Source organism: Geotrypetes seraphini, chromosome 1 (genome assembly GCF_902459505.1).
Source record: "Geotrypetes seraphini chromosome 1, aGeoSer1.1, whole genome shotgun sequence".
In the NCBI taxonomy this organism is placed as follows: Eukaryota; Metazoa; Chordata; class Amphibia; order Gymnophiona; family Dermophiidae; genus Geotrypetes; species Geotrypetes seraphini.
In genome coordinates this window covers 182,541,226-182,554,556 of record NC_047084.1, presented here as the reverse complement: position 1 = coordinate 182,554,556, position 13,331 = coordinate 182,541,226, and the positions used below count along the sequence as shown (strand labels likewise).

General features: G+C 37.2%; 1 protein-coding gene across 2 annotated transcripts in view; it reads right to left on the bottom strand.

Moving 5' to 3' along the window:
- Window positions 1-13,331, bottom strand: part of GALNT7 (polypeptide N-acetylgalactosaminyltransferase 7) — a 244,538-nt gene that overhangs the window by 46,439 nt on the left and 184,768 nt on the right. Inside the window, exon 6 of one of the 2 annotated variants that reach the window (XM_033942515.1) lies at window positions 7,590-7,772. In XM_033942515.1, the coding sequence (XP_033798406.1) occupies window positions 7,590-7,772 (183 nt within the window). Of the gene's footprint in view, window positions 1-7,252; window positions 7,436-7,589; window positions 7,773-13,331 lie in introns of both variants that reach the window. The other variant, XM_033942506.1, reaches the window with a different exon arrangement.

Sequence of the window (13,331 nt, the reverse complement as noted above, 5' to 3'; positions counted from 1 at the left end):
GAACCTGCATCCTTTCCCTGGCAGAGAATCCCCAAGAATGGGGTCAAAGGCACCAAAGCCTAAGAAAAAATGAACTAAATGCAAGAAAGAAAAAAAATCTAAGCAGAGCAGATCAGAAACACATCTGCACAGTTTACTTGCAGAAGAAAAACTGGAGGGTGCACTGGACTCCGCCTCCATATGGGAGGTGCTCAAAGCTGTAAGTATTCTCACTTCTGCAAGTCAAGTTTGCAGGAATGGATTGATCACCACAAGTACAGAATCTGGAGCAGGTATAACAGAATATTAGCACATCAAAAAAGTAAACAATTAATTCAGAAGCATAAATCTGTACTAAAAAAATCTAAGGTAGATGTTTTAATGCAGCCTATTTACATCAGCTGTGTTAGAGGAAAGACCAGAAAGGCAACAGAATACAACCTTCAGCTTGCGTTCTCCGAGAGATGTTTACAAACCAGCAATAAAACTAGTCCTCCCCAGTTATGGCCAATTATTTGATATCAATTTATGCTAAAGGTCTTCTCTTAGAATTTATTATCAGAGTAAAACAAAGCTTTATAGTTTCATCAAGACCCAATTTTTCCAAAGGTTTAAGCATTGCCATACCACCTGAAAATGTGCTCCAGTTCAAAACCACCTTCAGATGTTCTTAGAAAGGTTTAAATCATGGTGCATAACATGAAGAGCAACAGTTTGGAGAGCAATTTCATGGAAAGACAGATAAATTTTTATGCAGGCTTAAAACAAACTATAAGCATAACCACAGCTAAATCTAAGGTAAAAAAAAACCAACCCCCCCCCCAAAAAAATAGGCAGGAGATATGCTACCACTTATCCTCCTAACATAAGCAACACAGGTTACTTCCCGTAACAAAACCATAAGGCTGATCTATTTTCAATTAAATAAATACAAATTTAAAGAAGCTTCTGATAGTAATAAACCCATAACAGAGGAATTGCAATACTGGGTCAGATCAATGCTCTATCTAGCCCAGTATCCTGCTTCCAACAGTGGCCAATACAGGTCACAAGTACCTGGCAGAAACCCAGATAGTAGCAACATTCCATGCTACTTATCCCAGGGTAAGCTGTGGCTTCCCACACACTAAAGACTGCCACCACTCTAAGAGGATCAGAACCAAAAGTCAATGCCCTGGACAATCTTTCTGTATGCCTACTTACTAAAAATGATTTCCCACTAGGTTTCTATGCTTTTATATTAATAGAGGGCCCAATACTCAGAAAATGCTGAGCGCCTAAATTTATGCTCTCAAGAAAACCTAAATGTATGCCCTATTTTCAGCCAAACTTAGGAACATAACTTTTCAGATGAAAATTCACCTTAATTTAGAAGCTTAAAAGTTATGCTTAAATTTAGACCTGTCATTCATTTGCTTAGATTTATGAGCCTAGTGCTAAATTCAGTACTAAGCTCCTAACTTCTTTTCCACACCCCAAATCCATTCCCTTTACTACCCACTTTTTATGCTTCTAAATTTAAGAGTTTAGGGAGGAGCCCAGATGGCTGCCTGAATACTGGTGAGGAGCTCCTGCAGCAGCAATCCCTACTTCAAAAGAGAAGCAAAAGGGTTAGGTGAAATATGGCATCTCCTTGAACCCAAAGGGGAACTACCTTGCTCAAATGAGTAATGCAATGGCTTCTCCCTATAGCATAACTGGAATTAAATCAGGGTGGAAGGAGGGCTCAACCTTGGATGTGTTTTCTCTCAGCGTTTCCAACACCTTGCTAAGCCATGAACAGCATTTGCCTCCTCTTATGCTGGGAGAGAAGGTCTTCTTACACCCAACTGCAGTGCTCTGACCTGGAAGTTCAGTAGCCTGGGGCTTTTCCTTTGGGTAGTTATGGAACATTATATGGAGACCCCTCCTGATTTAGCCTCTTCTGTCAACCTGAGAACCTGCTTGTTGCTTCTCAGTTCTATAGCTATTTTTAGATTATTTTTGGTTTTTTTCTTTTTTCTGCTATTACCATATCTTGGATCCTTTATTTGAGGACTTGAGTTGATTTAAGCTATTCATTTTCTTTTTGTGGTAAATTTTATCTTTCTTTAAAGTGAAATATTTCTTTGGCTTAATTGCTTTCTGTACAAGTTATAATGTTTGTTATGTAATGTAAAATTTTTTTTGTTGTTTTTTTTCTTGAAAATGTATTATTTTAAAGATGGCAGTGGCTACAACTTCCTTAGTTCTCTGGAGGAGATCATCGTGGTGGAAAGACCTCTTTGGGGAACATTCTACCATATCAGGCAGTCATAGTAATAAAGTTTTCTACAATAACATTAGATTTGATTTTGGTTATTTTACAGAAAATGAAGGCTACTTTAGCCTCCAATATTGATAATACACTGATCCAAATGGAACAATTGTACCAACACGAGTGACTGTTGTTGAGCAGAAATGTGAACAATTTGATACCAAGATATCTTTGCTCGAGAATCAGATGGTAGATCTTAAGAACATTGCTACTGTTATTTTTAAGGATGTATCTGCATTTTAGGCAGGAAAAGAGACCTTTGAGAACTTTACTAAAAGGTTAAATTTATGATAGCATAACTTCCCTAAAAGTGATCTTATCCCTCTTCTGGATAAGTTACTATAGAGAGGTCTCACCAGACACGATTCTACCTATTACTGGGTCATTTTACTTACTAATACTACTAATCATACCAACAAAGGTCTTGGGTAAAAATAAAAGTGAAGAGTCTGGAACTGCTTTCTGAAGTCAGTTTGAATGTTACAGCTTTGACAGAAGAGTCTCACTTGGAAGTAATTGCTAATGGGATGCTTCTGGTTACTTGCACCTTAGAGCAAGATAAAGTTTGGACTAAGAAACTTTTCTTGAAAAACAGATCGGTTTCTTTTTGGAATCATTGATTTCTATTTTTTCCTGATATTTCTAGAAAATTGCAGGCAAGGTGTAGTCTTTCTTGCTTTACTACCTAAGAGAGCAACATTTTTGTTGTTGCCTGTGTCTTTGTGTGATTAACTATCAAAATCATATATATTTTCTTAATAACCAATTCAGTTGAAATAGTTTTTAAAGAACAGCTCAGATTTCTCTACTTATGTTCCCCATAAGTCACTGTGTTCTAGTGGTAGATATCTTCTTGCTATTACGGAACCTAGTTCTGCTAATTCTGATAAATCTTCTTCTTGTTAAGCTCCATTACTTTGGAATGCACTCCCTGTATATTAACAGGAGGAACGTTCCATAACTCATTTTTGTTAACTCAAAATGTTATTTATTTCAGTTGGCGATTTTGGTTCTTAAAAAAAAAAATAATCATGATCCAAGATAGCTGCTGGCTATATGCACCGAGTAATACGTCTCAGAGCATTTCCTCTATTTTTAAACTTCTTTCTTAGCTTAATTGCTATTTCTTACTTGAAAGATGCCGAAGAGAAGAGGCCGGAGTGTGGCTGGTGCCTCACAGCACCCCTGAAGCAGTCAGCTTCAGCAACACAGAGGAGCTTGTGAAGCAGATGCAGAGTACCTCGACCACTTGGTGGCTAGCCTGCTGGAGATGCTGGTGAAGGGCGGGACCGAAGTGAACATCCTTGGGCTGGATACAACTTTGAGCCCAGATGTAAGAGCGCCACCCCATAGTCTCAAACTAACAGCTTCCCATGGGTTGAGGAAAACCCGGAGTGCGGGTTATTCCACTCTCCGGAGGCAATCGAGGTAACAATGGGGAGTCTCTCCTCAATTACAGAAAATCCCTAAAATAGAAACTAAGGTTTTTTCATCTTTGGGGATTGGACAACTCCAGAAGGAGGACTAACAGGAAAGACAATAGAACGGTGAGCGTTCGTTGGTAATGCAACAACAAATTTTCTTAACTGAACCCCCTGAAGTGACACTTGAATATTTGTGGGATCTTGTGGCTAACCTCGGTAAGTCCATAAATCCCCATTTTCAATTTAAAGAAGGAAACTTAACGAACATATTGATGAGATTAAAAATTTAAAGCTGGACGTGAATGCCTCTAAATTTTATATGGAAAAATCTAAACAGGATTTAAGGGCTCTTAAACAAGTCCAAGATATTTTAATAAAAGATAATACAAATTTAAGAAGAACAATTGAAATGTTAGAGAATAATTCTCCAAAATAATAATCTGAGACTGATTAATTTTCCTAGGGTTACTATGGTAATGCCTAGGGAGATGTTAAAAAGGTATCTATTGAAAATTTTAGAGGTACCTGAAACCAATCCCGTTTTCATAAGTTTATTATCTACTAAATAAAGATAAAGATCAGTAACAGATTATAAATCAAGAACAATTGAATATCTCAACCTTATTGGAAATGTCTGATAAAGAGATAGTAAGACCTGCTACATTGATATTTACAGTGGCTCTTCACCAGATAAAGGATTTTGAGGCTTTTCTTTAAGGACAAAAGGAATTTTGGGGATTCAAAATACAGATGTTTCTAGATTTGTCACATGAAACGCAAAGGCAGAGGCGTGAATTTCTTCTTTTGAAACCTGGTGTCATATCACTGGGGGGCAACATTTTATCTTAGACATCCCTACATAGTGAACTATTGCACACTTAAATATATATTTTTTGAACCATTTCAGTTAACAACTTTTCTGTCATTGTCACGTCTGGAGAAAGAAGGAACTTGAACTCTTTAGATTAAGATTAAAATGAGTTACTTCTTCTACGTTCTATAGCTATTTTTAATTTACTTTTGGTTTTTCTTTTATTTTCCACTATTACAATATCTTTTTCTCTTACGGCACACTAAAAAGGGGGGATTTGGAAATAATTTTACATAATATGTTATAATATGATATATAATTTGTGTGTATTTTATTGAAAATATGATGAAGGGTGGGTGGTAGGGGGGATATTGATGTACTAGATTTTTATGTATCGATATCAAAGTGATATTGTGGAATATTTTAGTGTAATATACTCTTTTGTGCACTTGTTGTTCAATTTGAAAACGAATAAAGAATTGTTAAAAAAAAACAACAAATAAAACAACAACAATATCTTGGATCCTTTATTTGAGGACTTAAGTTGATTTAAGCAATTCTTTTTCTTTTTGTGGTAAATTTTTATCTTTCTTTAAAGTGAAATATTTTATTTGACTTAATTGCTTTCTGTACAAGTTATAATGCTTGGTATGTAATGTAAAAATTAATAATAATTAAAAAAATTATTTTTTTCTTGAAAATTTATTATTTTAGAGATCTTTGTAGGGGCCTTTCCTATTATATTTTGTACTTCCTTTCTGAAATGTTTATTTAAATTTTGTAATTGTAACCACTGATTGCTTTTGTATTTTAGCGGTATAGCAAACAAAATAAATCTGTAATCTGTAAGTCCTGTTTTTATTTCAGCTTTGTAAGTCACTGTGATTAGAAGTCTCTAGGACTTTCTGTCTAAAGGATGCAATGTTTGTGACTGCCCTTATGCACATCTTGAAAAATTGGAAGTCCTCTTCATTACTAAACTATACCTTTTGTTGGAATTCTTTAAGCATGTATCATAAATTTGAATCATATGCTTATGAAAAGAAAAATATAATTCGACTTTCCAAAAGTTTTACACAATGTAAATCACCCTGGAAATTCCTAGACTCATATGTTCAATCTATTTCATAGACACTCCTCTCTTCTTCTTCTTCTTTTTCTTTACCTTCATCTTTTTCCTCATTTTATTCTTTTTCTTTCTTCCTTCAATTTCTCTTTCCTCTTATCTTTTCTTTTATTATCTTTTCATGAACAGTCCTATTATTTTAGATCTTTTAAAACGATTCAATTCTACATTGCACAATATAACTGAATATTTGTTATACTAAATGTTTTGTTTTATTTTTTGATACCCTGTACTTGAACTGTTTCTTATATTTTTTCAAAAAACTCAATAAAAAATATTGAACTTAAAAAAAAAAAAAGGAATGCTTTAGGAGTACTTCCAGTTGATTGTTTCAGGCATAATTCTTGGTATACTATGTGGGGTTTTGTTATAGTTTTTTGCATTTTTTCCTTATTGGTTCCTTTTCCTCTTTTCTTTGGCTTTTAAAGTTTTTTTTGTCTATAAAACTGTTATTTCCATGATTTCTATATTGCTTTGCTTCTTTTCAGACTGATAAGACTATTACTTAAAACAAGTTTATCTTATCTATATAATTTAAAATTATGCATATATATATATATATTTTTACATTATAGTTTAGTTATATTTCAAGTAAAAATTTATGCATGTAGCCCTAGTAAATTTTCAAAGAGCCCAATTTATGATCATAACTCTCAAAGCGTTCTTTTTACAAAGCTGTGTTAGCAATTCCTGCACAAAAAAATATGATGAAGCCCACAGGAATTGAATGAGTTTTGTCGCATTTCTTGCGGCGGAAATCGCTAGCGCAGATTTGTAAATGGAAGCTCAAAGTTAGGAGCTTCCTTTCAATATTGGGCCCATATTTTTGAAAGGTCCAAAAGAAAAAGGCCAGATACAAATTTCAAAGTAAAAAACACTAATATATTTGGAAGATTTCAATATACTATATTCCAATCAAAAATAAATTAGCAGCTAATTTGCGTACAACTGGCTTACTTTCGTCTCACATAGCTATTTCTAGTTTATCATGCTTGGGCAACTATACTAGTCATAACTACAACTTAAGAAAAATCATGTTTATACAATAATGCTGGGAAGGAGAGAAAGGAAGAACTCTGTGTTGCTCTGAGGTTGAACTGGATTCTGCCGTGCAGGAGAACTAGAATTTCTGCCTGAAGACAAACACACAAAAGAGGTTAATAAAGAAATCAAAAATCTTGCCACCCAATTCAATTAGTAATGGTGAACAAAATGACACAAGGTGCAGCGTTAAATCAGCAGTTCCACCCTAACAGATTGGGGGAAGTTCATGGACCAGCTGTACTTATCAGTTCTAATTTTGCCAAATTTAAAATCAAATCAAATCATAGTTACATTTTCTCAACTGAAATTTTCCTGTGGCTGTCAAACACTACCTCCATCTACTGTTCCTGAGTTTCAAAGTGAATTATACCAAAAGACACTCCCCCCCCCCAAACAAACGAAAGATGCTAACAAGAGAACAAGCTGGTCCATGACAAGTTCATAGAATAAAAGCAGCTGTCACATTTTTTATTTAACATACCAAAACCCAGGACTACAGCAGAAGTAAACAAATTTAGTTGATCAGTTTCCACTTGGCAAGAAGAAATTGTGTTAAATGATTTAGAGTTTACCGATACGGTTCAGTTTTTGTTTTTCTTTTATCCTTTTCTCGCTGGGTCAGGGGTACCCGCTTCCATATCATACTCCAATCCCATGCTCCTCTAGCAAACCCATCGTCATCACCACCTGCTTGGGGGACTATATGATAATTGTTGCCATCTATTACATCTATAAGTGGTACTGTGCATGCAGTTCTGTAGGGTTGTCATGGCAGCAGGGAGGATGAAGTCAGGTAAATGGAGCCCAGATGGTACACACAATGCATGGATCAGGGTGCATGGGAAAGAAAAACAACAAAAAAAAAAGAGTTTAGACAAGCATTCACATGGGAAAACAACCAAACTTTACCGATAAGGCTCAGTTTTATGCTTTCTTTTGGCCTTTTCCTTGTTGTTTAATGGAACACGTTTCCATAGCAAGCTCCAGTCCCAGGCCCCTCTGGCAAAACCATCTTCATCCCCGCCTTGCTGAGGCTCGATTGAATATTTATTCCCATCTATGTAATCTATTAGAGGCACAGTACATGTAGTTCTGAAACATTCACAGAAGGGAAAAGAGAACACAATATAACTAACAAGAACAGTCATTTAAGAGGAAGATACATGTGTGTACTTTCCATGCAATATCAAGAATTCATGCTAGTTTAACGCACACACAGTTAAAACATGCATTATTTACATAGTTTCAGATGAATATTGGAGTACTGCATGATGAATTTTTAGGGCCATACCTGACAGATACTTTACTTAAGATCTAAAGCATACCTATACAACTAAAATATTTATTTGTTTCACATTTTTAATAACAAAGCTGTAAAGGGCCTGATTTTACAACAGGGCGAATATGCAAGTCCAAAGAGGCATCTATTTTATAAAGGCAAAACAGACACCTACATGTCTTCATAAAACAGACATCTAGAATCAGTTCCAATTGCACATATACACTTGCTCTTCTCAAACTACACTTCCAGAAAGGCCTTTGAGTAGATCTTATAAATGTACACACACCATTTCTATGCTTGCATACTTTATGGACATATGCAGTCATACAATTTTATAAAGTCCTTTTCCACATGTAAAACAGATAAAACTTTATGCATTTAGGGTTCCTTTAATTAAACGGCATTTAGCCCTAACATAATTAGTGCGTGAGGAAAGGCTTTCCACAAAACACATTTGAGCATTTTGCAGTAATTTCCCTGTTTGCTGTGCATTAACTGTTTAAAAAAAATATTTTTGGTGGGGAACATGTCATGGGAGGAGAGTGGGTGTTCCTGCACTATCTGGCTACTGTATTATTATTAGAAAGTGTTAACTGGACAATGCAGACTTGTCTGGCAAAGTAACTCGAGAAAATAGAGTAGATTCTACGTTGTTCACGGAGGAGAGTGTTTATGAGCAACTTGAAAAACTGAAAGTGGACAAAGCGACGGGACCGGATGGGATCCATCCCAGGATACTGAGGGAGCTCAGAGGAGTTCTGGCGGGTCCTATTAAAGACTTGTTCAACAAATCTCTGGAGACGGGAGTGGTTCCTGGGGATTGGAGGAGAGCGAATGTGGTCCCTATTCACAAAAGTGGTCACAGAGATGAAGCGGGAAACTGCAGGCTGGTAAGCCTCACTTCGGTAGTTGGAAAAATAATGGAAGTGTTGCTGAAAGAAAGGATAGTGTGCTTCCTTGAATCTAATGGGTTACAGGATCGGAGGCAACATGATTTTACAAAAGGTAAATCGTGCCAACGAACCTGATTGAATTTTTTGATTGGGTGACCGGAGAGCTGGTTTGTGTGTAATTTACTTAGATTTCAGCAAAGCCTTTGATATGGTTCCTCATAGGAGGCTCTTGAACAAACTTGAAGGGCTGAAATTAGGACCCAAAGTGGTGAACTGGGTTAGAAACTGGCTGTCGGACAGACGCCAGAGAGTGGTGGTTAATGGAAGTCGCTCAGAGGAAGGAAAGGTAAGTAGTGGAGTCCCTCAGGGTTTGGTGCTGGGGCCGATCCTGTTCAATATATTTGTGAGTGACATTGCTGAAGGTTTAGAAGGAAAAGTGTGCCTTTTTGCTAATGATATCAAGATTTGTAAGAGAAGACACCGAAGGAGTGGAAAATATGAAAAAAGATCTGCAAAAGTTAGAGGAATGGTCTAATGTCTGGCAACTAAAATTCAATGCAAAGAAATGCAGAGTAATGCATTTGGGGATTGATAATCGGAAGGAACCATATATGCTGGGAGGTGAGAAGCTGATATGCATGGACGGGGAGAGGGACCTTGAGGTGATAGTGTCCAAAGATCTAAAGGCGAAAAAACAGTGTGACAAGGCGGTGGCTGCTGCCAGAAGGATGCTGGGGTGTATAAAGAGAGGCATAGCCAGTAGAAGGAAGAAGGTGTTGATGCCCCTGTACAGGCCCCACTTGGAGTATTGTGTTCAGTTTTGGAGACCATATCTGGCAAAGGACGTAAGAAGACTTGAAGCAGTCTGGAGGAGGGCGACGAAAATGATAGGAGGTTTGCGTATGAGGAGAGACTGGAATCCCTGAATATGTATATCCTAGAGGAAAGGAGGGACAGGGGAGATATGATTCATATGTTCAAATACTTGAAATGTATTAACGTAGAACAAAATCTTTTCTTAGAGAAAGGAAAATGGTAAAACCAGAGGACATAATTTGAGGATGAGGGGTGGTAGATTCAAGAGCAATGTAAGGAAATGCTTCTTTAAGGAGAGGGTGGTAGATACCTGGAATGCGCTCCCGAGAGAGGTGGTGGAGAGGAAAACGGTGACGGAGTTCAAAGAAGCATGGGATCAACACAGAGATCAAGAATCAGAAAATAATAGTAAATACTGAACTAAGGCCAGTACTGGGCAGACTTGCATGGTATGTGTCTGTATATGGCCTTTTGGTTGAGGATGGGCTGGGGAGGTCTTCAATGGCTAGGAGGGTGTAGATGGGCTGGAGTGTGTTTTGATGGAGACTTCAGCAGTTGGAACCCAAGCACAGTACCGGGTAGAGCTTTGGATTCTTGCTCAGAAATAGCTAAGAAGAAAAAATTTAAATTGAATCAGGTTGGGCAGACTGGATGGACCATTCAGGTCTTTATCTGCTGTCATCTACTATGCTACTATGTTAATGAGGAAGCACTTAGGGGCAGATTCTGAAAACGGAACTGTAAGTTAGGCAGTGGTAGGTGCTCTACTGCAGCTTAACTTAATTGGTTTAATGGGCATACTAATTGACTGCACTGATTAAAAATTAATTAAAATCTTGTTTAAAAAACCTATGTGCCCATAAGTTACTACAAAAATGACGCCGGGATCACATCTACAGAGGCGCTTAGTGGTGCCTAAGGTCAAAATAAGCGTGGTTTGGCCTGGAAATGACCTTAAGCGCCATTAGGCGTGGTTCTCTGTCAAAGGTAGGCACCAGTAATGAAGGCCTTTTAAACACCAGCCTACATTATCGGTGCCTTTCTTTAACAGGAGCCGCGATTCTGCAAACAGCGCTATTACGTGATTGACATGCCACTGGTGCCGTTCTTGTAGGTGGCCGCTGATTACGGCACTGTTTGCAGAATCTCGCCCTTAATGACTCCTAAATAGAAGGCAGTTAAGTACTCCTGTGCTAATTTTTGCAGGTCTCTCATGCTAATGAACACAAAAGCCCTAAAAATGCCACATTAAACCTGGGCTTAGCATGTGGAAAAGTTTTACATTAAACCACGCTAAGCCCAAATTATATCACACTTTAGTAAAAAGGTCCCTTAATGTCTTTGTGTTTGTGCTGGAGGCACTTGCAGATCTGTACAACAATTTGTGATAGGAACAAATCTGGCTGACCAAACAAGACAGATGTTTCAACACCTAGACTACAACAGAGTATAATGTATAATGAAAACATCCTGTAACATGGACATTATTCTAATTACCTGCAGCTCTGCTGTGTGCTCTTGTACCCACTAAGTGATTAACCATACAGGGATGACAGGGTAGTGCTAGAGATTCTATATATGAAGGACTAGAGTGTTGGAGAAGGCCATGATTCATAATAATATGGTTGTATTTATTTTTTAGTAAGATACCAGGAGGCATAATTGCTGTGACTAAACATGACGAGCCATCAGTGATTACTATTCCTGCTCAGAACAGAAAAAAAAATAAAAAAAATCAAGCACTGATGAACATTAAGAATTACCATATACATAGCATATTTTCTTCATTAATCTTGTTCAGTGGAAGGACTTGTGTATAAAACATTTATTGGAATTTATTAACCGCCTTTATGAAGAGATTCACCCAAGATGGTAAAGGGGATGGAAGAACTCCTCTCGTATGAGGAAAGACTAAAACAGTTAGGACTCTTCAGCTTGGAAAAAAGAGACCTGAGGGGAGATATGATTGAAGTCTACAAAATCCTGAGTGGGTACAAGTGGATCGATTTTTCACTCCGTCAAAAATTACAAAGACTAGGGGACACTCGAAGTTAGGCGGAAATACTTTTAAAACTAATAGAATATTTTTTTTCTCTCAGAGAATAGTTAAGCTTTGGAACATTTCTTCAGAGAATAGTTAAGCTTTGGATAGCGTAGCTGGTTTTAAGAAAGGTTTGGACAAGTTCCTGGAGGAAAAGTCCAGAGTCTGTTATTGAGAAAGACATGAGTGAAGCCACTGCTTGCCCTGTATTGGTAGCATGGAATATTGCTAAAACTTGGGTTTTGGCCAGGTATTAGTGACCTGGATTGGCCACTGTGAGAACGGGCTACTGGACTTGATGGACCCTTGGTCTGACCCAGTAAGGCTATTATGTCCTTAAGGTGGTATACAGCAGGTTCAGGTTAACATAACAATTTTGTTAACAACATAACACTGGAAAATGACCAAACATCAACATAAACAGAATAAAAGCGGTACATTTGGAAAAGCAAATTGAAACCTAATAGGGCTAATATGAAACCGTATCGGAAATGGGAAAATTATATCTTATATGATAATTTTCTTTCCTTTAATCAGAGAAGATGAATGCTGAAACTTGTGGGTTTTAGAGGACAACTGTTATATAGGTTAGTAAGCCTTCTAATCAGTCAGTATTTTTCTTAAAACACAAGGAAAGAAAAATTAGAACTAATCCATTTTCCTCACAGAAAAATTGAAGAACCACATATGATCCAAATCTTGAAATAATGAACCTTAAACAGAGAAAACAAAACTAGACAGAAGAAATGGGGGGGGGGAATTCTGGATTCATCTAGTGTAGTTAAGAGGAATGAAAATTTTCAGGTAAGACAATATTTCCTTCCTTAGGATCAACAGTAAATGAATCCAGAAGCTTGTGGAATATAGCAAAGCAGTCCTCAAACAGGGTGGGAGAGAGAAACCTTTAGAGGAGAAAACCAATGCTCCAAAGATGCTTCATACCTCGCCGTGATAACCAATTAATAATGCCTAGAAAAAGTGTGTAAAGAGGACCATGTAGCTAATCCACAGATCTCTACAGGAGAAAAGGCCCGCTATTCCACCCATGAGGCAGAAGGTGCTCTGGTAAAATGAGCCCTAAACCTATCTGGAGTGCAATTGCAAGAACATAAGAAGACAGTCCAATAAGTCAGTGATGCCTTAGAGGTCGAATACCTCCTATTTAGTCTTGCAAGACCAACTAAAGATGATCCAACCACCAAAACTCACTGGCAACCTAGAGATAATGAATGAGCACTCAATGGACATCAGGAGAAATAAATGAATCAAACTCCTCCCATAAACCTTCCTCTGAAGAATGGAAACTAGAAAGATTGGTCTAGAAGCCCAGACCAGATGTATTCCACATATTAGCAAAGGTGGAAAGAAGAGGAAACAAGAACCAGCATGGTTAAAAGGTGAAGTGAAAGAGGCTATTAGAGCCCATCCTTTAAAGAATGGAAAAAGGATCCAAATGAAGAAAATAAGAAGAGACACAAGCACTGGCAAGTTAGAAGCAAAGCATTGATAAAGTTTCAAGTTTATTAAAAGTTTGTTGTACACTCAATGTCAAATACTTCAATGCGTATGACAATAAAGAAAGCTAAGAAAGAATATGAAGAGAAACTTGCCAAAGAGGC